At 48.4% G+C, this 27,466-nt stretch overlaps 1 protein-coding gene across 5 annotated transcripts in view; it reads left to right on the top strand.

Annotated features, from left to right (window-relative positions):
• Positions 1–25,530, top strand: part of LOC130380386 (CLIP-associating protein 1-B-like) — a 51,907-nt gene extending 26,377 nt beyond the window's left edge. For 3 of the 5 annotated variants that reach the window (XM_056587567.1, XM_056587570.1, XM_056587569.1), the window contains 21 exons: positions 68–114; positions 452–637; positions 3,114–3,209; positions 3,308–3,493; positions 6,504–6,601; positions 7,888–7,911; positions 8,601–8,863; positions 9,545–9,608; positions 12,288–12,451; positions 12,851–13,073; positions 13,878–13,973; positions 15,009–15,146; positions 16,072–16,181; positions 18,633–18,780; positions 19,088–19,313; positions 19,520–19,573; positions 19,895–20,097; positions 20,516–20,644; positions 21,024–21,230; positions 21,442–21,558; positions 22,032–25,530. In XM_056587567.1, coding sequence (XP_056443542.1) covers positions 68–114; positions 452–637; positions 3,114–3,209; positions 3,308–3,493; positions 6,504–6,601; positions 7,888–7,911; positions 8,601–8,863; positions 9,545–9,608; positions 12,288–12,451; positions 12,851–13,073; positions 13,878–13,973; positions 15,009–15,146; positions 16,072–16,181; positions 18,633–18,780; positions 19,088–19,313; positions 19,520–19,573; positions 19,895–20,097; positions 20,516–20,644; positions 21,024–21,230; positions 21,442–21,558; positions 22,032–22,115 — 2,863 coding nt within the window. In that variant the 3' untranslated portion in view covers positions 22,116–25,530. Of the gene's footprint in view, positions 1–67; positions 115–451; positions 638–3,113; positions 3,210–3,307; positions 3,494–4,708; positions 4,814–6,503; positions 6,602–7,887; positions 7,912–8,600; positions 8,864–9,544; positions 9,609–12,287; positions 12,452–12,850; positions 13,074–13,877; positions 13,974–15,008; positions 15,147–16,071; positions 16,182–18,632; positions 18,781–19,087; positions 19,314–19,519; positions 19,574–19,894; positions 20,098–20,515; positions 20,645–21,023; positions 21,231–21,441; positions 21,559–22,031 lie in introns of all 5 variants that reach the window. The other 2 variants (XM_056587571.1, XM_056587568.1) reach the window with 2 other exon arrangements.
• The last annotated feature ends 1,936 nt before the right edge of the window (positions 25,531–27,466 follow it).

The following is a 27,466-nucleotide window of genomic DNA, read 5'->3' as shown; positions in this document are numbered from 1 at the left end:
ATTTACGGTGTGTATGTATATATGTATCACTAAGCTGTGTATCTGACTGTGTGCTTTGTGTCCCCAGTCGGCCTCTCACCGTGAAGAGCTCTGTGGGCAGCAGCGGGACCAGAGGTACCTATAACTACCCACACAGACACTATCTATATCTATCAAATAACCATCTACGTATAAACATTAAGTAACTCTGCATAAACAAACGCCACTGCAACATGCCCTCACCAGATGCCCCACAGAGAGACAATTTAGCAGACGCTTAATGTAAGTGAGGATGTTCATAGAACCAATTGCAAAGCATTAACAATCCCTTCACTAACCCATACAACAAAGGTAGCTAGGATAAGACGCCACATAGCTAAAGTGCTATAGCTAGATACGACATACGTTAAGTGCGTACATTACTTCTCTCTCTCTCTCTCTTCTAAAGCCGTTTGTATCTTTGTCCCGTCAGCCAAACCCGGCCAGGCCTCCCGCCCCCCCCACGCCGCCGCCCCCGCCTCCCTGCAGCGTTCCCGTAGCGACGTGGACGTCAACGCCACGGCCACGGCCACGGCCAGGACGCGCCTGGCCGCCGCCCCCTCCGCCGCCCCGTTTAGCTCCGCCTCCGCCCTGCCGCCGGGGTCCTACGCCTCGCTAGGTGAGCGCACACACACACACACACACACACACACACACACACACACACACACACACACACACACACACACACACACACACACACACACACACACACACACACACACACACACACACACACACACACACACACACACACACACACACACACACACACACACACACACACACACACACACACACCTCTGCCGGCTGGGCTCTAGCCAATGGGAGGCCCCGTTGAGGACACAGGAATTGTTGTTGTTTTAAGGTGGATTATTATTCATACCACTGATGATGTTCACTTACATTAACACACGCAACAATACACGTATGAACACATGTATTAACACATGCATTAACACATGTAATAACACATGTATTAACACATGCATTAACACATGATTTAACACATGCGTTAACACATGCATTAACACATGTATTAACACATGTATTAACACATGCATTAACCCTCGGCAACGCACTAGGGGTCGCCTCCATGGCGCCTGACCTCTGACCCCTTAACCCCTTAACCACCTGTATCTCTTCCAACCCACCCCCCCCCTGCCCCACCCCGCCTCTCAGATGACTCGTGGTCTCCTAAGGTGGAGGCGGGTAAGCTGGGCTGCGTTGTGTTGTGTGTCCTTCTAATGCAGGGGGGGGGGGGGTGTCCTCTCCCAGGTCCTAAGTGGGTCTGTGTGTGTGTGTGTGTGTGTTTGTGTGTCTGTTATTCCAAGTCAGTTTACACGTGTCGGTCACATGTTATATCGAGTCTGCATGGACACGGTCGCCGCATGGTGTATCCATCTCTTCATTCTTTGTATTCAACAACAAACCAGTTAAATCTGGTTTCACACTGAAACCAGGTTTAACTGGTTTCAGTGTGATCAACGTCCAGATGAGGGCAGCAGGGCCGGCCCCAGAGTGCCACAGAACCTGACCCACAGCGGTCAGGCCCCCAAACTAGGACCATCAAATGTTGCACAATAGAAAACTTATAGCATAGCATAGCATTGGGTCGCTAAAACGAAACCGTTTTCTGTTTGATTTTGGATCGACTGATCAAGGTCAAATCCTATAATATTATAGAGGGGGCACGTGTCACTCCATTCCCCCATCTGGACACGGCCCTGCTCTGTACATATTACCACATATAGACTCAGTGGTAAAAATAGAAAATAGACAGATCTTCCCCTTCTAAATCCCAGTGGGAGATGAAACGGTGTTCCCCGTTCCCCCAGGCCTGGCCCAGGACTACCTTGTCCCAGGAGCGCTTGTGTCTTCACGTTGCGTGATTCAAAACACCAGCTCTGCTCATTTATAGCCACTGTCAACGACCACGCCTTCAGGGCACCAAACATGTGATTTAAACGCATGCATATGTTGACTTAAAAGTGATCAAACCAAGGTTGGGAACCTCGAGGTCGCCCTTGGGCGATGCTCCTCATAAAATGGCTTTGCTCAAATTCAAGTTTTTTCTTTCTCGCCGAGAACGTACAGTTAAACTTGTGCATCTATAGCCGAAGATTAAATGCTTTTGGCATTGGAATAGGGACGCGCTTTACGACTTTGTTTGTGGTATGTACAGCGTACCCAGGCGAAGATGAAGGGAGTAATTTAGTTTAGATAGCAATGTAGATGATTGCTCTATTTTTAAGTCACCTTTTAGTTATAGTTATTAAGAGACAAAAGTTTATCCCTTTAGCGTCAGAAATAGTCACATGGTTTGTTTTTATGTTCTGTTATATTTTTTAAAATGACATTCCTTTGTCTCGACTGATCATAAAAACAAAGCTAGCCACTTTAAGACCCCGACTTCTTACGGGATTTGGCCACGATTTGTAACACGTCAGAGCAAACAATTGATTCGAAACATAAACGCCAACATAGTTTCATCACCAATAACACAAAGAAACAAAGAACAGTTCGATTCCCGAACGACATTAGCTTTTTCACAGAAACTTGGGAGAGTACAACACGCTACCCCGAAATAGTTTGGCGATCTTTCGCCCGGAACGGTGGCGTGGTCCGGAGTGGGGGAGAGGAGGAGGAGGCGGGCAGCGGACAGCCCGGGTCAAACTGATATTGATCGGCTAACTCCCCAGACATTGATTGATTGTTCCATTAGACAGTTGGTTACCGCTGAGGGAAAGGAAAAAACGATCTCTACGGCAACTCTGCATTGATGTTTTGTGCTGGATGTGAAGTCAAGTGATGTTCCAGACCACGGCCAATGTTCTGCTATTTCTTTAAATTCATTTATTTGAAAAAAAACTATGATAAAGTTACATTTCCATATGGTTATAAGGCATTTGATGTACGATCTTCTTTCTCCCTCTCGCTCGGTCTGTCTCTCGTTCTCGTTCTGTCTGTCTCTCGTTCTCGTTCTCTCGTTCTCTCGTTCTCTCTCGTTCTCTCGTTCTCGTTCTCTCTCTCTCTCTCTCGCTCTCGCTCTCGCTCTCGCTCTCGCTCTCGCTCTCTCTCTCTCGCTCTCTCAGGCCGGGTGCGGACCAGGAAGCAGAGTGCGGGGACCGGCCCGTTGGTCACAGACACCAGGGGCCGCAGCAGGGGCAAGGTGGTCTCCCAATCACAGCGTGAGTACCCCCCCCCCCCCTCACTGTAGCTCACCCTTGACCTCTATCATGGACCCCTGTTAAAGTCTGTCTAACCAAACGTGTGTGTGTGTATGCAGCGGGCAGTCGCTCGGGGTCTCCAGGAAGGCTGCTGGGCTCCTCGTACGGCCGGGGCCCCAGGCCCACCATGGGCATCTCCACCGCCACCCCCACCTCCAGCGGGGGGCCGGTGGAGAAGGCCCGGCCCCGGGGCCCGCGGAGCCACGGCTGCAGCCGCGAGACGAGCCCCAGCCGCTCCACCACGGGTAAGACGAGCACGCTCCCCTCACACACTAACACAGACGTACACACACACACACACACACACACACACGTACACTAAGACAGACCTAGAACAACACACTTATGCAAGCACACAAACTTAGACCAACACACTTAAACACACATAAACTTACACCAACACACTTAAACACAGACACTTACACACACACACACACACACACCACACAAACTTACACTAACACAAACTCACAAACACAAAATGACGCACACACAATCCGGGCGTGTGTCAGACCGGCAAACCGCTCAAAGGAAGTAGGGGAACGGAATTTGCTTTCAAGACCGGAAAAGCGAGGCAATTCCTGACCTTCTCCCAGCCAGGTGTTACCGTCTGTCTCTGGCGGCGGCCGTTGGAGCGCGGCGTCCACCGCCACTAGAGGGCAGTGTTTCCTTCGTACATCACTGCGGACAGAGGAGCGATGGGCATGGTGGAATGATGAGCCCCGCCCAGTTAGTCGGCCGGAGACTTTGAGAAACAAAGCTCTGAAGAAGGTTTAGTCTGCTCTCACTGGCTGGGATATTGTGTGACGTGGATTAGCGTGTCGCCGCTGGCTGGCTGGTTTCTGGCGTGGGGGCAGTATCCTTGTAAACAATGAGTGAACATATGTTTGTAGAATATATCATTCATAGGATGTGGCTTTATTGATTACATTACTGAAATCACTGGATCCGCATTGACTACAGATAATGTATGTCCTGATTGGTCAGGCCCCCTGATTGGTCAGGACCCCTGATGGGTCAGGCTTTACAACAGATGTCCAAAAATTACAGGTGTCAATTTAAGGAGATAAACCACCGAGAAACCTTCCTCTCACTTAATATTTTCCTACTAACTTATACCCTCTGCCTCACGACCGTTCTGCAATCAGTCCTCCTGCTCCTGGTGTCTCTTGGCTGACTAACCGCCTCCCCCCTCCTCCCCCAGCTCTGAGCTACAGGGCTCTCTGTCTGTGCCTCAATCTGTGTGCTTAACCTCTCCGTCTCCCTCTGCTGCTGTCTGTCTGTTTGTCTGTCTCTCTCTCTCTTTCTCCACCTGTCTTTCTCTCTCTCTCTCTCTCTTTCTCTCTCTCTCTCTCTCTCTCTCTCTCTCTTTCTCTTTCTCTCTCTCTCTCTCTCTCTCTCTCTCTCTCTCTCTCTCCACCTGTCTGCGTGAACCTCTCTCGACCGCGCCTCCCGGGCAGCGCGGAGTCGAATCCCGCGGCCCAGCATGAGTCAGGGCTGCAGTCGTGACACGAGTCGCGAGAGCAGTCGCGACGCCAGCCCGACCCGGGGGTTCTCCCCCCTGGGTGAGTAGTGTGTGTGTGTGTGTGTGGAGACCTACGGTCATCTCTCTGCATGCGTCGTTTCTGTGATGGTAACCTGAATGCACACTTAAAACTTCCTCTCTTTCCTTGTTCTATTCTAGTCTATTTCATTTTCTTTACTAATTCTGTACGGGTCAATCTGGCCTTCAAGTGATCTCCGGTCAGAAGCTCAAGCATGTTTAGTCTGAAGAGAGCGAGGAGCGTTATGGGCATTATTATAAACATGTTTTTGTTCATTTGGTTGTTTTTTTATCGGATAAATGGATGAAGCGGCCCCTATGTGCTTGTTAGCTGCGATACGGCTTCAGCTTTAACTGAACCAAATACCCAGGAAGCCCTTCTCTATCGCCGGCGCCATGGCAACACCGGCTGAGCCACCGCGCTTGCCGACTCCTTATAAGGTCAACGACTTAACTCTACTTCCTCCCTCAGTGACCCGACGCCACTCTCGCTCCACCAGCGCCCTTTCCTCCTCCGCCACCGACTGCTACTCAGGTGACCTGACGGTGGCCCCGCCTCCACCCAGAACCCCCCCAGTTAGACAGAACCCGGGGTCGTTGTACCCTGTTGTTGGTCAGGCCATGAAAAAAAGAATGTCATTGCAAGGCATAGCTGTTGCAACTAGGGGGAGTTTAAAGCAAAAACTGCCTTTAGGGTTTATGTTTTGACGGCACAATGTGCTATTTTTCCCTCCCGCAAGTTCTACTTTGTTTTGCATGTTTGATGGAATGAATCAAGCATCGTAGGGACACTGGCCTTTATTGTAGACTTTCAGCTTTTATTGTAGACATTCTTGATTTTCAAGCTTTTTTACGAGACATTGGGTAGAGCAAATTGACTAGATAACTCATACGGGACATTTGAAGAAGTTACTTGAGCAAGTCCTCCTACAACCCATACCTTCAATAGATTCGTTCCATCTCCGCGGACCAACGTTTGGCATTTAACGTTCAAAACGTTCCAGAGGTACTTGGTTCTGGCGATGTGGCCAGCTCAGTGATACTGGGGTCACTGCAGGGAGCTAGGGAGCCAGCTTGTCGGTTACAACTCATTCTGCTTAAGAGTGTGTGTTGCACTGATGTTTGCAAAGACTTATTGGGTCATTCAGTCATATTTAACAGCCTTTACTAGTGCATCGCCGGCCTGCATCATTGACTTTGTTTTCTACATTCACTTACATTTGTTGGGCTATCACATCACTAAATGGGCTGTAACATGCTGTATTCTGATATTCCTTAAAGTGGCGAAGACAAAAGAGGGAGTCTGCTGTGAGATGTGGAAATGATTGTACAGTTTTATGCTTGTATAACAGTTTGCTGAGAATGTTCCACTATTATTCTTTTGGTCATTTGGGTGAATTTGTGTTTTGTTTTTGTTTTGCATATTTTCATTCTTTATTTTGAAACCGTGCTTGACTCTTTTGTTTCATTTTGAAAACACCAGGTGAACTCCGACCTTAAATGGAACATTTGTGAATATTCATATTTATTTATTAATATTTATTCAAAGGCGACTATGTTTAACGTTGTTATTTACCTTCTGCACCCCTCAAAAGCCTCAAAACAGTATTCATCATCTGCTCGGCACTTTGATTTTGAGCCCGTATCCATGACCACATCAAAGCCTTCCCTATCTGATCTTTGACCCTGGTGTCTGTGACCCCTGCCCTCAGACCGGCTGTCGCACCAGGCCCGCATCTCAGCGTCCGTCCAAGCCATGAAGATCCTGGACACGGGGACGGAGGTGGAAGCGGCCGTGGCCGACGCCCTGGTGAGAATGAGGGGGACACTGGACCCTGAGACACCTCGGTGTAGATGAGAAGCCATGGGGTTGTTACATATTACATTATCGTAGTGTAGATGAGAAGCCATGCAGTTCTTACATATTGTATTGTCGTAGGGTAGATGAGAAGCCATGTAGTTATTACATATTGTTTATCAGATGAGAGGCCATGTAGTTATTACATGTTGTATTATCGTGGTGTAGATGAGAAGCCATGTAGTTATTACATATTGTTTATCAGATGAGAAGCCATGTAGTTATTACATATTGTATTATCGTGGTGTAGATGAGAAGCCATGTAGTTATAACATATTGTTTATCAGATGAGAAGCCATGTAGTTATTACATATTGTATTATCGTGGTGTAGATGGGAAGCCATGCAGTTGTTATACATTGTATTATCGTACCGTAGATGAGAAGCCATGTAGTTATTACATATTGTATTATCGTGGTGTAGATGGGAAGCCATGCAGTTGTTATATATTGTATTATCGTACCGTAGATTTGAAGCCATGTAGTTATTGCATATTGTATTATCGTGTCGTAGTGTAGATAAGAAGCCATGCACTGGGGTACTTAGGAGGGCTAGGGGTTGATCCTGGTCCTCAAGGATAGTCTTTATATCACACTGTTTTGAACGAAAAACAAAACCGAAATAACCGTTTTGTATGAAAAGCCATGTGGTGATTGATCCTGTTCCTTAAGGAAGTCTTTATATATCTCTGCGTTAGAAGAAAACCAAAAATGTACACAACGTATAGTAGATGAAAAGTCAAAAGGATTACATAATATTGCCCCCTAAATACTGAGAAAACATAGGATAAGATGTAAATATGGATTCAATCTGCCCTCTATGGGTTAAACCGTGCTATTGCATGAGTCTCCTGTTATTTGCTGTTCTTGGTCACCAGGTAACGTCAATCAAACCTTCTGGCTAGAGAGGTTTGGTTTCCCCTCAACATCTCTTTTCGAATATACAGAACACCTTCAGGGTTATCAGATTCATCTTAAATAGCCATTTACGAACGATGTTCTGGCGCTCTACTTCGGTTTGGTCAGAGTGTGTGACCACAAATGGTCCAGCTCCATAGTGACTTTCCCTTGTGCTTTCTCCTCCTCCTCCTCCTCCTCCTCCTCCTCCTCCTCTCACTACTTCTCCCTCTCCTTCTGCTCGTCCCTCCCCTCTTACTCCCCTTTTCCCCTTTTCACCCTCGTCCCTCTACCCTTTCCTCCTCCTCCTCCTCCTGCTCCTCCCTCTCGATGGTTGTCCCAGTTGTTAGGCGACTCGAGGAATAAGGTACAGCCCAGTTCTCCTGCCGTCCAGACCGTTTTGTCCTCACTGCATGCAGAGCGCTGCATGCTGCACACGTTCTTCTCACTGCTGAGCTCTCACTAGCCTGGCTGCTGCGTACTACACACCAGTGTGTCGCCATGATGTCCTCCTGCAAATCGTAGTTGTGTGCGTGCATGCGTGTATGTGTGTGTTTGATAGTCGCCAGGCACTGCCGTTACAGGGTCGAAACCCCCCGTCTCCGGGGCACCAACGTGTCTGTCTGTCTGTCTCTCTCACTCATATCCCACCACAAACCCTGCTTGTCCCCTCCTCGCCGGAGCCCCCCCCCCCCCCCGCCCATCGCATGCCGGACCCCCAGAAGGTCAACACATGGCGTCAGAACGCTCACCACTGCATCCCATCTTGCGTTGGCCTCTCCTGTGCACGTCTGTGTGTGTGTGTGTGTGTGTGTGTGTGTGTGTGTGTGTGTGTGTGTGTGTGTGTGTGTGTGTGTGTGTGTGTGTGTGTGTGTGTGTGTGTGTGTGTGTGTGTGTGTGTGTGTGTGTGTGTGTGTGTGTGTGTGTGTGTGTGACGTAGTACGCAAAATGCATGGCCGCCGGGATCCGACCCCCCAACCTCAATCTCATCTTGACCTGTGAGTCACCTGACATGCCCCTCCCCTCTCCCCCCCCCCCCCCCCCCCCCCTCCTTAGCGACGGCCGGTGCGGCGGCGCTTCGAGTCGCCGGGCGTGTACTCTGACGACGACGCCAACAGTGACGCGTCCAGCGCCTGCTCCGAGCGCTCGTACGGCTCGCGCAACGGCACCTCCGGCGGCGGCGGCGGCGGCGGGCACTTCCTCCGGCAGACGGAGGACGTGGCAGAGGTGCTGAACCACTGCGCCAGCGCCAACTGGTCGGAGCGCAAGGAGGGGCTGCTGGGGCTACAGAACCTGCTGAGGAGCCAGAGGGTGCTCAGGTAGGGATAGGGTGTGCTTGTATGTGTGTTTGTGTTGAGGTATGCTTCAGTGTGTGTGTGTGTGTGTGTGTGTGTGTGTGTGTGTTGGGGTATGTGTGTGTTGGGGTATGTGTGTGTGTGTGTTGGGGTATGTGTGTGTTTGCGTGTGTGTGTGTGACGGGGTGTGTTTGTGTGTGTGTGTGTGACAGGGTTTGTTTGTCTGTTTACGTTAGGGTGTCTATTTGGGGGTATGCTTGTGTGTGTGTTCTTTTTTAGTGTATTTGACCTTGGTTTTACCAGGAGAGCCTTTCGAGATTAAGATCTCTTTTACAAGATTGATATGATAACACAGGTGATAAAACATCACACACAGTTTCTACATGCAACAAAACAAAAACACATTTTTGTTTAAACAGATGAGGGGAAAAAACACATCACCTTCATAGATATACACATGGAAAGTCAATTCTTTAAACGTTTACAAACTTTGGAGGCTGACTCTAGGCTCTTGATGATATCAAGGGCCTTAATAAACCCAATAAGTACGCTGCCCTCTTGAACATATCTAAATAAAGCTCTTGAATCTAGAATATGCTTTATTGCAACTGCTGTTGCTGCCCTGCCAAACGACTAGCGATCTCATTGGGCGTCCACTAATTGGCGATTTACAAATCTGCAACATTTTTCTTTTCCCTCCGCTAGCCGTGTTGAGCTCAAGAGGCTTTGTGAGATCTTCACCCGGATGTTCGCAGACCCCCATAGCAAGGTAAGACCCTCCCCCCACAAGGTCCACACCACACTGTAACCGTACGTCCCTGAACTCTTCTGGGGGTCCACACTGTAACCATATGTACCTGAGCTCTTCTGGGGGTCCACACTGTTACCATATGTACCTGAACTCTTCTGGGGGTCCACACTGTTACCATATGTTCCTGCGCTCTTCTGGGGGTCCACACTGTAACCGTACGTACCCGAGCTCTTCTGGGGGTCCACAGTGTAACCATATGAACCTGAGCTCTTCTGCTCCCCCTAACATCATCCTGAACATCTATGATGGGTCCATGATGTTTTCTGTCCCTTTAACCTGAACTAAACCACAAGCTGATAAAACACACCAAGGAAGTCTTCCTGGCAGTGTTTGCACGGGTTCGGGTTTTGATGGAGGATAGCTGAGAAACATATCTCATGAGTGCACCTAAAATGTGACCCATTGGAACGGCTGTAGAGGGCAAACGTTATGTTACACATTAACTCTGTCCAGCCGGACGTTAGGTCCCCAGTCCACTTAGGACGGAACATCCTCCGAGTGACTTCCAGTTGATTCTGACGCAGGTCACCGAGGAACCTCTCGCTCAAGAAGCCCCACAGGTAGGCCCACAGACCGTCTGGGATCCAACCTAGAACCTTTCAACTAGGAGTCCACCCCCCCCTAGCTCCTGAGACTCTCCTCATAGCGGGATGGATAGCTGAGTGTCCCCTGTGGGGGGCTTCTGAAGCCAGCTCCTCCGGACTCCTGCGGTGAAACTCCCAATAGTGGCTTTGTGTAGCGCCTAGCAACAGACTCCCCCTAGGACCTCATGTACCTGGCTAAAGACAAACACCTTCGCGTGACATGTGAAGCTGTGGCGTGTTGCTGTCATGTTAACCTGGATCGCTCTTTATATTGTTTCTGCCTGTGTCAATCAAATGCATAGTTTTTTTTTGTATGCATCCATTGCAGCATTCGATACTGAATTAAAGATGCTGTAGGTAACAAATGAGGGTATTAGAGAGATTGGAAAAGAGCACAATTTTGAAACTAAACAACCAGAGAAATGTCCACCCTCACTCTGCTCCCCACCTCGCTATGTATCTCCACTATTGAGAAGTGTTGCATTCACACACCTGCGATTAATCGCCATGATGAATCCCCCGAAACCAATCACGGAAGAGAGGCCTGTGATTGGTCCGAAATTAGCCAGGAGCTGTCCGACACCAAAGTGGTCTCATACAGAGGCAGGCACAGTCATCTACAAACAGATATTCTCAAGATGCATTTCACTCAATAATAACTGACTGATGACTTCGTCATTCCTAATTAATCACCCTCAAATAATAGCCTTTAAATCGTACCTACAGCACCTTTAAGTGTCCTCCCATGTCAAACTAACTGGTAGGTGTTGACTAACGGTGTGTTCTTCTATTGCATGCGTCTGCACTGCCACGGACCCACTAACACAGAGAGTAAGTGGCCAGCCGTATCTTCATCTTCATCTTCATATTCATGATGATAATAATTATTAATAATAATTAATTAATTAATTAATAATAATTAATAATTATTATTATAATAATAATAATAATTATAATAATCATATTGATGACTATATGCTCTGTAAGGTGAGCTTGGGTGTTTTGAAAGGCGCCTCTAAATTAAATGTATTATTATTATTATTATGATAATAGACTGTTCCCTAATGTTGACTTAACAGACGTAACATATTCATAATATTATATTGTTCCTAATTGTGACTTAACAGACGTCAAATCATCATATTCATAATAATATACTGTTCCTAATGTTGACATAACAAACGTAACATCATCATATTCATAATTATAGCCTGTTGTTAATGTCGACCTAACAAACATAACATATTCATAATATTATACTGTTCCTAATTCTGACATAACAGACCTAACCTCATCATATTCATAATAATAGACTAATTTAGACATAACACAAAATACTCCATAACACAGATTGTCTCCCTATGTTTGTCAGAAACACTGTTCCATGTATGTATATATAGGGGGTATATATACCCTGTAGTATAGGGGTTTATATAACCTGTGAGGAATAGGGTTGTCTATACCCTGTATAGAATAGGGCATGTATACCCTGTATAGTCTTCTTGTGCATAGATATATGTACCCTGTGTAGTGCAGGGGTATATCTACCCTGTAAAGTCTTATCTCTCTCTCTCTCTGTCTCTCTCCCCATCAATCTCTGTCTGTCTGTCTGTCTGTCTGTCTGTCTGTCTGTCTGTCTGTCTCTCTCCCCATCAATCTGTCTGTCTGTCTGTCTGTCTGTCTGTCTGTCTGTCTGTCTGTCTGTCTGTCTGTCTGTCTGTCTGTCTGTGTCTGTCTGTCTGTCTGTCTGTCTGTGTCTTTCTCTCTGTCTCTGTCTGTGTCTGTCTGTCTGTCTGTCTGTCTGTGTCTTTCTCTGTCTGTCTGTCTGTCTGTCTGTCTGTCTGTCTGTCTCTCTGTCTGTGTCTGTCTGTCTGTCTGTCTGTCTGTCTGTCTGTCTGTCTGTCTGTCTGTCTGTCTGTCTGTCTGTCTGTCTGTCTGTCTGTCTGTCTCTCTGTCTGTGTCTGTCTGTCTGTCTCTCTGTCTGTCTGTCTGTCTGTCTGTCTGTCTGTCTCTCTGTCTGTCTCTCTGTCTGTCTGTCTCCCCCCCCCCCCAGGTGTTCAGCATGTTCCTGGAGACGCTGGTGGACTTCCTGAGCCTGCACCACGAGGACCTCCAGGACTGGCTCTTCGTGCTGCTCACCCAGCTGCTGAAGAAGATGGGCGCCGACCTGCTGGGCTCCGTGCAGGCCAAGGTCCAGAAGGCCCTGGACGTCACCCGGTGGGTGCTGGGGGGGTCCTCCTCGTAACATAGTCTGTGTCTCTCTCTCTCTCTCTCTCTCTCTCTCTCTCTCTCTCTCTCTCTCTCTCTCTCTCTCTCTCTCTCTCTCTCTCTCTCTCTCTCTCTCTCTCTCTCTCTCTCTCTCTCTCTCTCTCTCTCTCTCTCTCTCTCTCTCTCTCTCTCTCTCTCTCTCTCTCTCTCTCTCTCTCTCTCTCTCTCTCTCTCTCTCTCTCTCTCTCTCTCTCTCTCTCTCTCTCTCTCTCTCTCTCTCTTTGCCTGAATCTCTTTGCCTGAATCTCTTTCTGTGTCTGTCTCTCTGTCTCTCTGTCTGTCTCTGTATCTGCACGAGTCTGCCTCTGACCTCCCAGGTCTCTCCTCTCCCCCCCCTCCCCCCTAAAGGGAGTCGTTCCCGTGCGAGCAGCAGTTCAACATCCTGATGCGCTTCATCGTGGACCAGACGCAGACGCCCAACCTGAAGGTGAAGGTGGCGCTGCTCCGCTACGTGGAGGCGCTGGCCCGCCACATGGACCCCGCCGACTTCGTCAACTCCAGCGAGACGCGCCTCGCCGTCTCCCGCGTCATCACCTGGACCACCGAGCCCAAGAGCTCCGAGGTCCGCAAGGTAGGCTGGGGGGGGGGGGCGTGGTAACCACGACCGTGGGGTAACCGCGGGGGCTGTCAAAGCTGCGGTTAGGGACGGTTCGAGAGTTGCAGGGAGAAGGCGGGAAGGAGCGGGAGATGTTTCTCAACCGTTGAGAAGTTTTTGCACTTCACTCGCCTGTGATTGACAGGCGCGGTGGATTCCCCGCTGAACCAATCAGGGAAGACGCCCTGATTGGTCAATGCTAAATGGTCTCACACTGAGGCCGTGGCAGTCGACCAGAAACCGATTTTTTCTCACAGAACCTTTCATTCACTCCCAGCTGACGGATAGCTACGCCATTTCTAAGAAATGACCCTCAAATATTAGCTCTCAAAGGGTACCTACCACACCTTTATGTTCAACGGAGAACTTAAAGGTGGAGTAGGTACAGTTACGTGCGGCCTCTTTGTTATTTTTCTGTTGGCTGTTGTTCCCCTGTTTATGCTTCTCCCCTGTGGAACTGTGGGAAATCTGGTCTCCCGCCAGATTTCTGTTGATGGATTTATCCCCCTTTTCCGTTCAGTTGTGTGTGCAGTTCTCTTTTTATTTGCCCTGGTCTGCTTTCACGTCTTCCTTTCTTTCTGTTCATTCATTTATTTGTTTTTTTGTTGTTCTTTCCACCTCCTCCTCTCTTTTTGCTCACCGAAACCCCCCCCTCCCCACTCCCTCCCCCTCGACCCGGGTCCCACACACACACACACACACACAACACACACACACACACACACACACACACACACACACACACACACACACGCGCACACAATAAACCACACACCCCAGAGTCTCCAGAGCTGGTCAGGGGAGGAGTCCTCGTGTCGCCCCCCCTCCGCTGGCCCTCTGCCTGGGGAGGGCAACGTGGAGGAGAGATGCAAGCAGGTAGAGGCCCCCCTGCTACCGCACGGCATGCACCGACCTCCGACCCCCAGCCGCCCCCCCCCCCACCCCCCGAGTCCCCCGCCCCAACCCCATCTCAGCTTGTAGCTACCAGCTTTAACCTCCACTAACCCCCCAGCCCGTCCCCCCGTCCCCCCCCGTCCCCTCCCAACCGCCGTGCAGACAGACCTGGCTAACCGCCGCCATGATGCCGTGACAACCGTGGAAACCGTTTTTATTTAGCCAACGCTCATGTGGCCGCTCATTGTCAGCGGGATGAAACGGGCGATGGGACGATGCAAAGCCCCCCCCCCCCCCCCCCCAGTGCTGCAGCGAGACTCTGCCTGACCCCTTCAGCAAGCAAACTCTGTCCCGGGCGTGTTGTCATCCAGTCCGTGCATCTTTTCCTTAACGAGCATGTAATCTTGCATTTAGCCTTTTTTTTATTCAATTTTTTTTAAACCAGTGGTTAACGGTCACCAATGAGAATTCTTACCGGATTGTAATCTAATTCATTGCTCGATTAAAGGACCAGAGCATAAACGCCTTCACAGTTGTTCGTTAGAGGATGACGGAGGAAAGGTTTGCAATGGGAGTCTGAGCATGGACAAGAGATTAACAACAAACCAAACCTCGCACCATACTGTGGGTGGGCCCGCCTGCTTCTTAACCATCTTCCTCCGACTTACGTCGGATTTCGGGTTCGACGCATGCCCAAAGCAAACCTGCGATCCATGCAGGCATTCGTCTCGCGTTTACAAAGGGGAGAATGTAACAATTGCACTACCGCCATTGCTTCAGCACGTAGCCTGTGCTTGAAATCTGCACCTTTCCATGTGATGGATTTCATTTCCAAAAAGAGTGTGATGAGGTATCGTAGCGCCAACACGTTTTTAATGGTTACTGGAACAATGGTCCATAGGAGTACTGGTAAGTTACATGGACTTGGATGTACACCCCTTGTGTTCTTCTGTCATGTGTATATGTTACCGGAATAATGTGTGTGTGTGTGTGTGTGTATGTGTGTGTGTGTCTCAGGCAGCCCAGGTGGTCCTGATATCTCTGTTTGAGCTCAACACCCCAGAGTTCAGCATGCTGCTGGGGGCACTGCCCAAGACCTTCCAGGATGGGACCACCAGGCTGCTCCACAACCACCTGAGGACCAACAGCGTCATGGTAACACACACACACACACACACACACACACACACACACACACACACACACACACACACACACACACACACACACACACACACACACACACACACACACACACACACACACACACACACACACACACACACCAGAGCATGTGAGCGGAGCGCCGCGCAATTCCCGCTCCCCGCTCAGGAGGATGTCCGCTCATTCGCTCTGCCGCTCAACGTTGTGCCAGGGCGCTCCGCTCAAAACCGCTCCGCACTCATCTTAAATTTCCTGCCGCTCCGGCGAAATCGCTCCACGCTCCGCTCAAATTTTAGTAGAAGTACTTCCCAAACTCCATCTTGCTACTCTCGCGGGCACACGAGCCCGTGTTGCGCGGGGGGGGGGGGGGGGGGGTGGAAGGGGTCTCACGTGACGTGTTTTATCCAATCAGGTTGCTTGGATGCTCCCATTGAAACCCATTCTATTCTACGTGAGCGCTCCGCTCACATGCTCACGCTCCGCTCACATGCTCTGACACACACACACACACACACACACACACACACACCCCAACCATAAGGATTATAGTACACATATTGTCAATCACGGTCTGCATCCACTCCATTAGACCCTCGACATAATTGTTCCAAATCGTCCCATCGGAGAAAGCACATCCTGGGCCAGTGACGTCCATGATCCGACTTTCCCACAATTTTCCAGGGGGAACTGAGTTGTTCTTGCAGATTCTTCACAAAACGCGTATGAAGCGGTACTCTCTTATATCCGACAGTAGCCGCTGTTCCGCCCTTAAAGGATCCCGTCAGTCGACATACTGTACTTTCTACCATGTGATTGACGTTCACAAGCGAGGACCACCTCTCCCATGATACTGTTCTAAAGCGACGTTAGCCTGACCAGGGCTTCACACTGCGTGTGTGTGTCTTCCCCGTCTCAGGCCTCCCCCAGCCCCCAGCACGCCGCGCCCACCCCTCCTCGACAACCAGGCAGCCGAGGCAGCCCCCTCACCTCCCCCACCAACTGCTCCCACGGCGGGCTCTCCCCCAGGTAGGAACCAGGGTCCCGGCCGCCCCCCCCGTCCGCCAGGCCCTAGCGTAGCGCTCAACTCTTACTTACTAACTCTCTTACTGCTGCTACCGATGACTTTCTCTCTTGTTTCACATCTTCCTCTTTTTTTTCCTTTTTTTTCCTGCTGACCTCCCCCTCTCTTATCTCTTCTCCATCGCCCCCTCCCCTACTCCCCTCCCTGGCCCCTCCCCTTTTCTCCTCCCTGACAAATCCCCTTCTCTCCTCCCCTCCCCTCACCTTCTCTCCTCCCTCCCCTCACCTTCTCTCCTCCCCTCCCCTCCCCTTCTCCCCTCCCCTCCCCTTCTCTCCTCCCTCCCCTCACCTTCTCTCCTCTCTCCCCTCCCCTCCCCTCCCCTTCTCTCCTCCCCTACTCTCCTCCCTCCCCTCCCCTTCTCTCCTCCCTCACATTCTCTCCTCCCTCCCCTCCCCTTCTCTCCTCCCTCACATTCTCTCCTCCCTCCCCTCCCCTTCTCTCCTCCCTCACCCCTCCATTACTCTCCTCCCTCTCCTTCCTCCTCCCTCCCCAACTCTCCTCCCTCCCCTCCCCTACCCTACTTTCCTTCCTCCCCTCCCCTTCTCCCTCCCCCCTCCCTTCTCTCCTCCCTCCTCCCTCCCTACTCCCCTACCTCCCCCCCCCCCCCCCTCCGTCTGGTAACAGTCGCTCATGGGGCCTCGCTTCTGCTCGCCCCACCCCGCTCTCTGCCCCCACCTCCCCCACCGCCGTCCCCCCCTCTCTCAGGGCCCTCCGGCGTGCTTACTCTCCCAGGTAACACCCGCCCCCTCCTCCCTCTGCCCTCCCCCTCCACCTCACCCCCTCCCCTCTCGTCGTCACCCCATGGGAGGCTTTCAACACTGCAGTCCTACGATAGTGGTCTCTGTGGGGGATGAAAAACTAAGAACGCATTCATTTATGTTTAAACGAAGGAAGTGCAATTCCTGAAGGAGTGTACTGTAGAAACCCGCTTCTATTGACACACTCGCACACACGTCTGTCCTACAGGGTACCCGCGGAGGTATTCAAAGTGTCTCGAGAGTCTTAAGTGTCTAAGAGACGTCTGAGGGCCTCAGGAGGCACTCGGGCGTCACCAACAGAACGCCACCTGCGTTCGCCACAGAGTGCAGCGTTCACATAGTGTTTAGAGGAGAAATGCAAATCATAGGATGTAAACCCTTTTTCCTCTAAATTGGAGACTTATTTCAGTCACAGTGATCAGATGGCATGGATAACAAAAATGAAATATCTTAGATAGCAAAGCCTGCGATGGCTTCATAACGCAGGCATGGTACTTTTGTTGTCAGACAGGCAGCACTGCTTAATGGCACTATGTCAATGAGGGTGTATACTTCCAGGTTGAGGACAGTCTTTTACCTATTCAAGTTTTGGCGTGAAATCTTTATTTAATTGTGTTCTAAATGGTATTCAAAATGTATTCAAAAGTCTTAAACTGAAGGGGTTAGTTAGTTGAAACCTGCCGATACCCTGGCCCTCACTGATGCACTTCATCTCCTCAATCTGTTTCTCTCATCGGTTTGTGTCGTTATATTATTGTTGGTTTGATGTTATCAATTTGTGTATTGTTGAAGTTAAATCATTCAAATGGAAGAAAACAATAGAGCCTTACTGCTCAGCAAGCTGCCTTGTCTGTCCTGTCTTGTCATGCGCTGTGTCCGGGTCACATGCATGCTGCAGCCCGTGCACATGCAAGTTTCCGTGCTCCCGGTATGCTCACTACTGCATCATGAGGTCACTTGTTGTTCAGTTCAGTCTTTATACGGCCTGGCCGCAATGGAATGATCCAAGAACCCCGACGGTCCAATGGCATTAAGGAAAAGGCCAGCGTTTGAACATCCAAAGTTTCTTCTTCATCAACTGCTTGGTAGCTGTAAAGGTTAAGGAGAGGGGCTAGAGAGACTGGTAAAGTATTAACAGTGCTCCACTTATTACAGGACAGTATTGTGATTGATGTGGAGTTGGGTGGCCTAGATTTCCGGCCATAATTTGTTTATTTTTGGATGAATAGGTTTGATTGTATCGAGAAAAGGGAAGACATTTTTAGATTAAGAGATTGGGAAGATTTCTTTCCCAATTAATATAAAATAGAAAGCTGTAAAACTTAAGTCAGGGACGGCATTGATGGGATTCAATTACCTTAAAGGGCTGCATTAGCTGTGAACAGGAAATTAAGTTACGCGAACGCCTGCCATAACTTAGTGCAGGGGTTCACTTTCAGGCCGGAGAAATGGATTCAAAACAAAATCCTACAGTTAATTGCAGCCATATGCTCTCCCGTTTTGGTGATTGGTCAGTTTCGGTGATTAGCTAGGCTGCTTGTCCGCGCGACACAGACTAAATTAGGTTAGCGTTAGCAAGTTTCTTTCCCAACCATGACAAAAGTCGCTAATAACGAAATTTGTATGTGTCAACGACAGCCTGCTGGAGTTCGACAGCGAGAACCTGAACTCTGAGGAGATCTATAGCTCGCTGCGCGGCGTCACCGAGGCCATCCAGAACTTCCGCTTCCGCAGCCAGGAGGACCTCATGGAGCCGCAGCGGCGCGACGGCAAGAAGGACTCCCTGGTGAGCCACAGCGCCCCCTGCTGGCTGCGGTTTATTAGCTCAGATTGACGCGATTTAGGACTGTACGTTTTGAATGTTGTGTGAATGATGAATTCCAATCCCATGTTTGAAGTTGTTTTTGTGTTTTCCCAGTTTGCGCAAAGATATTAGTTGACCATTTATTGAGCTACATATATGCAGACTTTCTTATTTTTTGAGAGTTTTTGGAGATATTGAACACATTCATATTGGTTGTCTTAACAGATTTCTATTTGTAGACAAACAGTGTTCAGTGGCTGAGCCAATATGTTGTGGTTGCTGTTCCCAGTCAGGACTGGGCGCGTCCCTGGACTCGGACCCCCGGTTCGGCAACGGCGTGGGGGAGGGCGGCCGCATGGCGCTGGACAACAAGACGTCCCTGTTGAACACGCCGTCGCCGCGCTCCTTCTCCAGCCCCCGCTTCCGCGACTACAACCCCTACAACTACACGGACACCATCGGCACACTGGAGAAGACCCCCCTGAAGGGGGTGCTGTTTGACGACGCCCCAGACGGTCAATAATCTGTTCCTCCACACCGATTTTCTTTAAGGACATTGTGTTGGGGAATGTTCAATGGGCGTTTTTCTGGAATATTTGATATGTTTGTTGAAGCTTTGTAATGAAAGTATTGTATTAGCGACATGAGCAACGTATTGGTTAGGTTCCGAACATACTGTACTCTCAAACTGAATATCTCTTCTTTTTTTTATTCGTGACAGGCCGTCGGCAAGAAAGTGTTGAAAACAAAGTGGCCCCGCCCAAGAGCTTCCCTGGTAAAGTCCCATACTGTCCCACATTATATCCTAGCATTTTACTGGGATCTTGTTTAATCACATATACCTACAAATTCCCTTGAATGTTTGCGTGTCACACAAGGCTTAAATATTGCTTTCTCACGTGAAAGAAGAGAAAATATTTATACAATGCACATACATGTATAACCATAGTGTGGTAGAAATCAAATGTGTGTGTTGATGAGATTCAGACAGTTGAATACATCATAGTTTATGCCTTGCAAATTGTGGTGCAAAATCTGTCCTGTCATATTTATTAATGCCTAACCATGGTCAACCATGGTCCCTGTGTGTGTGCAGCTGGTCCGGCGGAGCAGCTGGAGCTGGTGGGGGAGCTCCTGAAGGAGCTGTCCCAGGGCCAGGCTGTGGAGCGGGGGCCGGAGCAGCGCCGCGCGGCCCTGCTGGAGCTGCTGAAGGTGGCCCGGGAGGACAGCCAGGTGGTGTGGGAGGAGCACTTCAAGACCACGCTGCTGCTGCTGCTGGAGACCCTGGGGGACAAAGACGTGAGCACACGCCGCCGTCGCTTTTAGTTCACTTAGTGAATTAGTTGTTGGCTTGTAGTTAGCCCATAGTCAGCGAGCTATTAGCATCTAGCTAGCAAGTCTTTGGTTTGTAGCTAGCTAGTTATTAGCTAGTAGTCAGCAACATTTTTGCTAGTCGGCTAACTTGTAGCTAGTCAGCTAGCTGTAAGTAGCTAGCGAGTATAAGCTTGTAGCTAGCTAGTTGGGAGCTGGTAGTCAGCTAGTTGTTAGTTTGGAGCTAGTGAGTAGTAAGCTAGTAGCTAGCTAGTTATTAGCAAGTTAGCAGTTAAGTATTAGGGAGCAGTCATTGGTTAAAAAAATATGATTAGTTATATTCGTATTGTGTATTCTGATAATTCAACGACCACGATTTTAAAATACCCTTTTCCACCCCTCAAAGCACACGATCCGTGCACTCGCGCTGCGCGTTCTGAGGGAGATCCTGAAGAACCAGCCGGTGCGCTTCAAGAACTACGCAGAGCTCACCATCATGAAGACCCTGGAGGCCCACAAGGATGTGCACAAGGAGGTGAGCACAGGGGACGTCCAGCTGGGAGAGAGGGTGGTTAGACCTGCAGGCAAGGCCGCCTTAATGCACGGGCTTGCCTGGGCTGAAGCCCCAGGGCCTACGTCGATCGGGGGGCCTATCATGAGCTGCAGTAAAAAAAATAAAAATCTTTATTATTATTTTTTATTTTATTTTATACTGGCCCATGATAGGCGAATGCCCAACCCCCCCCCCTGTCAACAACGGCAAAATGTCGGAAAAAAGTTACACATCTTCATTGTAAAATCCCCTCTCAGGGGGCCTACGAAACCTCTCAGCCCCAGGGCCCATTGGCCAAAACCGCAATGCCTCAACGATGCCCCCCCCCCCCCCCCCCCCCCACGGACATTGTCTTTGGCAGGTGGTGCGGGCGGCGGAGGAGGCGGCCTCCACCCTGGCGAGCTCCACCCACCCGGAGCAGTGCATCAAGGTGCTGTGTCCCATCGTGCAGACGGCCGACTACCCCATCAACCTGGCCGCCATCAAGATGCAGACCCGGGCCATCGAACGCATTGCCAAAGACTCCCTGGCCTCCCTGCTGCCGGACGTCATCCCCGGCCTGCTGCAGGTAAACGCTCTTGCAAGTCATGCTAATGCTAAGCATGCTAAGGCAATTGATGTTGACGATATTCACAGTTATATTAACAGTGTCTACCCCAGAGCTGTTATTTCTCTAAATAATGACGAATAAAAAATAACCCTTTTCTCATTTAGTTTCTGTTTTAAAAAGCACTTCTTTTGTGAGCCTCTACCCCAAAACTAATTTTCCTCCCACGCAGGGCTACGACAACACGGAAAGCAGCGTGCGCAAGGCTAGCGTGTTCTGCCTGGTGGCCATCTACTCTGTGATTGGAGAGGAGCTGAAACCACACCTGGCTCAGCTTACCGGCAGCAAGGTACGAGCTTGTATGTCCTGTCATACCTCATGGTATCGAGACAGGTAACGTGGAAGACACATGAACATCCTTTTTGTGTCAGTGACAAAATGGAATAGATTTGGCCTACTATGTTAGAAAGACTAGTGCATAAATAATGCAGAAAATAACATGGTTTTGCTTTCTTCATATTTTGATATGGTCTTCACTCTTTTATATTCATTTGTATTTGTATTGACTGCTGCTGTTGCGACCAATGAATGAGCCGGGATGAAGAATGTACATGTCTAATCACAACTTCTAAAACCTGAGTTAAGGTTAGGTGGTTTTGTCTCCAATCACAATCACTAACCAAAGTAATCACTTGCTATCAGGATAAAAAGTAACCTCCCCTTGTATGGTTTATGATAAGTCAGATAGGTCCGGCGTTGTCTGGTGTTTAAAGTGGTGGCCGAGCCTCTGACGCCCCCTGCTGTCCGTTTGTGTACCTGCAGATGAAGCTGCTCAACCTGTACATCAAGCGGGCCCAGACGTCCACCAGCAACAGCAGCAGCTCCTCCGACATTTCCTCCTACTAGCCTCTCCTCCTGGGGGCGTCGTCACGGCAACCACACACACACCTGCTCTCGCCGTCGTAATGGGTCCACGCCGAAGTTCCGAGTTGTTTTTTTCCCGGGAGACCTGTCACTCCCTGTCCGAAATCAGCCCACTCCGGTGGACCACCATGTTGTTGTTGTTGTTGTTGTTTTTCTTTCCTATGAATTTTCCACAGCCGACACTTTTCCCGCCTCTCCCTTGCGGACGGACCTGAGAGACGTCCGTGTTACCGGACCGGTCTCGACAGACGCACCACCTTGGCACGGTGTTGTCGTTTATCCTCCATCCTTCTCGTTGCCCCTTCTGGGGGGTTTATTTTGGCACGCCTTCGCCACAAGGGGGTCCTGGCGTTCTTCCAGTGGGTTTCCAGAGAGTACTTGTGCAGGTGTTTCTCTTTATTTGTTTGGTTAGTCATGGGTTTGATCTTCTCCATCGCCCTTTTGAACCTCCTCCGCCATCTTTTGGGCGATCGCAAAGACGCCTCCAACCAGCGATAGCAGAGTGGCGATGTTTCATACTCACTGAGACGAGGACGATTCAGACAGAGAGAGAGAGAGAGCAGAGGGACCCTTACTCGCTCTCTCTCTCCCCTTTGCTCCTATGTCCCCGCCCTAGAGATCCTCGTGTCACATTGTCTCCTCTCTCATGAAGGTTCCAGTCCTTGCCGTAGTGGGTGGGAAACCCCACACCCCCTGACCATCAGTATTCCATTGCTGTGTGAAACGAAACCTGACCACCATTTATATTAAGCCTTTTACGTTTGTTTTGTGTTGTTTTTGTTTTGCTTTGACACATCATACCTTATAGTATATATCGAATGTAAGAGCAAACGCTTTTGAGTGATTTCCAAGGGTTTGGACTCCGATCCGCCGCCTGTAGTCTTGTGGGATTGGCAGTGTTCTGGGGGCCTGTGGGGGCCTCGGGCCCCCAAGGTCTAGTGATGGGTAAGAATGGGCGGGGGGGTTACACTTATACGGGATCAAATTCAACACTTTGAACCAAAATGTATCCTGAATGTGGGATTCAATGTGCATTGTTGTGGACCCAAACGCATTAACTACACGCACAAGTATGTGTGCAATGAATGCTTAGAAATATGAATGTCTATTTACTCCAAATTCACCCTGTCGTTTTGAAACGATCATTTGGCTGGCCAGTGATTACGCACGTGAAAGCAGAAGCTTATTTGGCAATACGGCCTCAATAGATCTTACAATCGGGTGATTATATTATTAAAGCGTCGGTTAATTTAGAAGACATCGTTGTACTTCCGTGGCGAGTAGGCTCATAACGGTTTTTGTTGTGGTTTAACCTTTGATAAGAAGGATGTTTTTATTCACAAGGGTCCAGAGAAACAGCCCTATAGTCCTTTTGAAACGGTTGAAAATATTGTTGAAAATATTTGAAATGCTGTTGTTCAGAATTGCTCCCAGATTGACTACTGCGAGTGATAGAGTTGAAGTTCCAAATCACTAAACGGTAGGCTAGGATACCGTCTCCTATTTATGCTGATGAGATTGAATCGGTTCAAATGATTCCTTAATGAATAAGGACCGAAGGTTACACGTCTAAAAAAACAACAGCGCATTCATCGTTAACACTACTGTAAGCAAAAAGCTAAAAGAGGAAAGAAATTCTTGTTTTTTTGTACATTTTGTCAACATGCATTTGTAAAACATACCAGCAATTGTTGGAGAAGGATTAACTTTAGTGTATAAATTATTGAAACTCTTCTAAATTGAATGTAATGGGCTCTGAGGATATTTTGTGTGGCCTTTCTTAATGTGAAATATTGTCTCTGCTTTTAGGCGGGAAAGCAATATCTAGTGCGACAGACAAACACACAGCCATATTAGACATTACACAAAATTACCCCCCAATCTATTTGAAAAAGGATCATCATTTGGGAAATCCTGGTGGAAATATCGCAAGAAATGACATTTGATGTTGGAAGGAAATACCTATAGTTTGTGTTTTTTTTATATGGTTTATTTTATTTCGTTTTTTTACGTGAAAGCACTGTAAAAGTCTGTTACGTCTTAAGCGAGACTCTGTTTCTATGGTCAATGTACCTGCGCTGCTTAACAGGAACACTTTCAGTATTTATTTATCTTCTTAAAAATCTTCACCATCAAGAGATTCCATCAGTTGAATAGAGTTCTTATTTCTTAACATTATCAAGCTCACAACTATGGAGATTTCACCAGGGTGGGGTAAAGAAAACATTAGTTTACCATGTCTCTTCAGTGCTCACAATTTCCATGCTAAGACTGTTATAAGGCTGTACCAGCGCTACCATTTTTGGCTTAATTAGTTTTTAGAATTTATTTTACAAGCCATTCTGTTCAGCTGCGTCTGAACTCAAATGTTCTTCTGACTAGCCAATCAAGTTTTATTTCCGTTTGATCCAACCCCTTTTCAAGGAGGCGTCACCATAGGACCAACACAGGTGTCACTCATAACGCTCATGATTACGCTGCGCCTTTTACGGCAACAGGGCCCGACTAGTAGACGTAATAGCTCAACTGAATCGCGCTCTGGTACATACAAGGTGCAGAGCCAGAATTAGTGTTATGAGCGATACTTGTTGGTCCAACGACGGAGCCTGCGCGAAAAGGGTCCATGGAGACCTGAGGGACGTAGAGCCCTATCGTGTCACCGTCACGTCTTCTGTAAAACACCACCTTGCCTTTGTAATAATCGGTAATGACATCACTACTAATAACAGAACGTCTAACATTCCCAGCACCGAGAGACGGTCGTTAATAACTGTTCCTTGTGTGTGTGCCACGACCACATATTTGTTCAAATAAATCAAAATAAAATAAGTGTTTTACTAAAGGTAAAAAAATAAAAAAAAAGTCAACGTGGAAGTAATTGTGAATTCATTCGAGACGTTGGAAGGCCGCATAAAAAATATCTATATATATATATAATATATATACGCCAAACCTCCGGACATGCGTCGCCTTCCCAGCTCAGCTTTAACTGCTAAACATCGCGTAGGCCTACTGACACCTTTAATAGGTCCATGACTGACACCCACCACTTTTTGCTTCGTCCCGCCGACGGTCGCCATGGTGACCCCATGGCGGGGTCGGGACCTCTTCGCTCCCCACGGAGACGTGCGTCACTTTACTTTCGCCAGCGGTACGACCGCTACCTTTTTCCTATGATTGCTGAGTTGCTTTCACAACTCACACACTTGCATGCCACCTGTCTTAGTTTTACACCTTTTCTCGGGCTGTCCTGTATTTATTTAACCTTTTTGACCTTGCTATGTTTTGAATGTATATATTTACATGCCGTTTATTTGTCGTTTGGTTCTTTTCCTTCATCCCGACCTGTGAAAGTCGTTGCAGACATTTAAGGATTAAATAAAGTGTCAGACGTGTGTGTGTGTGTGTGTGTGTTCGCGTGCGTGTGTTCTCGCGTGTGTGTGTGTTCGCGCGTGTGGTTGTGTGTGTGTTATTAATTACGGTAGGAACAATAAATATATTGCCCAATACATCAATTCATACTACGATAACACAACAACGAGCAAGTGGAACAAAAGCTGAAGTGAGACATTGGTCGGGCGGTATGCGTGTGTATGTATGCGTTGCCAGGGGTGCATTTGCATTCGGTGTGTTATTTTATTTTTTACGATATTATTATTCAAGAGGAAAGCCGAGCCAAGATCGGAGGTCTCATCAACATTTTCTAGCCATCGCGTACATCCAGCGCGCTCGTCCCAAAAGCAGTGTGATCCACGTTGTACATCATACGGCGGGGTGAACAAATGTCTTGTCAGGCGTGTGTGTCTGCAGTGCTTCATCACAGTCTCCAGGAGAGGGAGGGAGAGCGATGCGGGCCCCCAAACCGTCCGGGATAATTGGGATGGCTCCTCAGTCCGGCACACACTCGCATAGGGGAGTAGAGGAAAATAACAGACTTTCAAAATAAAAGTTGGTGCGGTATTTGGTGCACGGAATGGAATAGTGAAATGTGTTTAATAAGGCTGGAGGTATTTATTAAGCGTCCACCTCCACAGCACAGCGTATTTGACTTTGAATTACAGACCGACCGGGATTGTAATATCGTTAGGTTTAGCTAATGCTGAGAACAGGCTCCTTCCAGTGTGACGTCACTTGAGGCCTATGGCTGTTGATCAAAAAGTACCTACATAGGCTACTTGATCAAAGTATGAGCTACACTTAAACCAGAACTGATTATACTCCGTAAAACCGAAATTATTAATTAAATTCCAGGTTACTTGAGTTAAAGTGGCCGTGTGCGGTGGGTAGATGCTGATCCTCCCCCAGCAGTGGTCTCCGTGTTTGAGGGACACCGAGGGCCTTCTGGACGCCTCCAGCTCCCGCTTCTCCATCTCCATCTGACCAACGTCACGTGTCTACCTTCACACGGTCCTCATCGCCTTCTCAACACGGTACGATTGGCATGGCTGCAGGGGGACGGAGGAGGATGGACGTGTCGTCTTTGAAGGTTGAATCCAATTTGAAGGTAAAAAAAAAAGATTTGTCATTAAAAGTCTACTTCAGAAGTCCATTCTGTGTTGAGCTGTAACGCAGATTGTTAATGCAATATGAGGCATATGATTAAGCAAGTTAATAAGTTAGGCCTATAACTTGCTGACTTAACTTAATAAATTGCTTAATTGCTTTGTATACATAGCTGTAACCTCCCAGGCATGAAGGCAACTTATTTAATACTGTCACTGAAGCAATATTCATATTCTAAAACGCATACATTTAATTATCCATTAGAAACTGCGTATGTTGGATAATCAGGTTTTAAGTATCTGATGGACGGCAGATGGCGCTACGAACATTAGTGTTAGAAAACCTAAAGATGCCTGAGGTCTCAATTGACGACTGCGTTTTTTACTCAATCAACTTTCCTTTATGTCGATACTATATAAACATTTTAATACTGCGTGAAATGATGTATTTAATAAATAAGTACATAGGCCCTACTGTATAATTTGTTCTAGACTGCTTTTTTGGCGTAATTGATACGAATTTATCGTCTACGTTATTGCATTGCTAAGCGTTCAATTTCTTTGTCTTACCTTGTGCCTTGCAGTATTTATCGTGTCATTATCGACTCATTTTAATGTGTTTTATCAATGTTATCTTTTCTTTTGGTGTGTGTGTGTGGGTGGGTGGGTGGGGGGGGTGTGTGGGTGGGGGGGGTGTGTGTGTGTATAGAGATCCACATAGTTATTTCATTACTAATACTAAGCTTCTGGTTTGTTCGTCTGAACATAATCCAGCCTACTTATTAACGGTAGTGTTACCTGAGTGACACCTCCCCCCCCCCCCCACACACA

This window comes from Gadus chalcogrammus, chromosome 4 (assembly GCF_026213295.1).
Source record: "Gadus chalcogrammus isolate NIFS_2021 chromosome 4, NIFS_Gcha_1.0, whole genome shotgun sequence".
Classification (NCBI taxonomy): domain Eukaryota; kingdom Metazoa; phylum Chordata; class Actinopteri; order Gadiformes; family Gadidae; genus Gadus; species Gadus chalcogrammus.
This window is presented reverse-complemented; position numbering and strand designations above follow the sequence as displayed.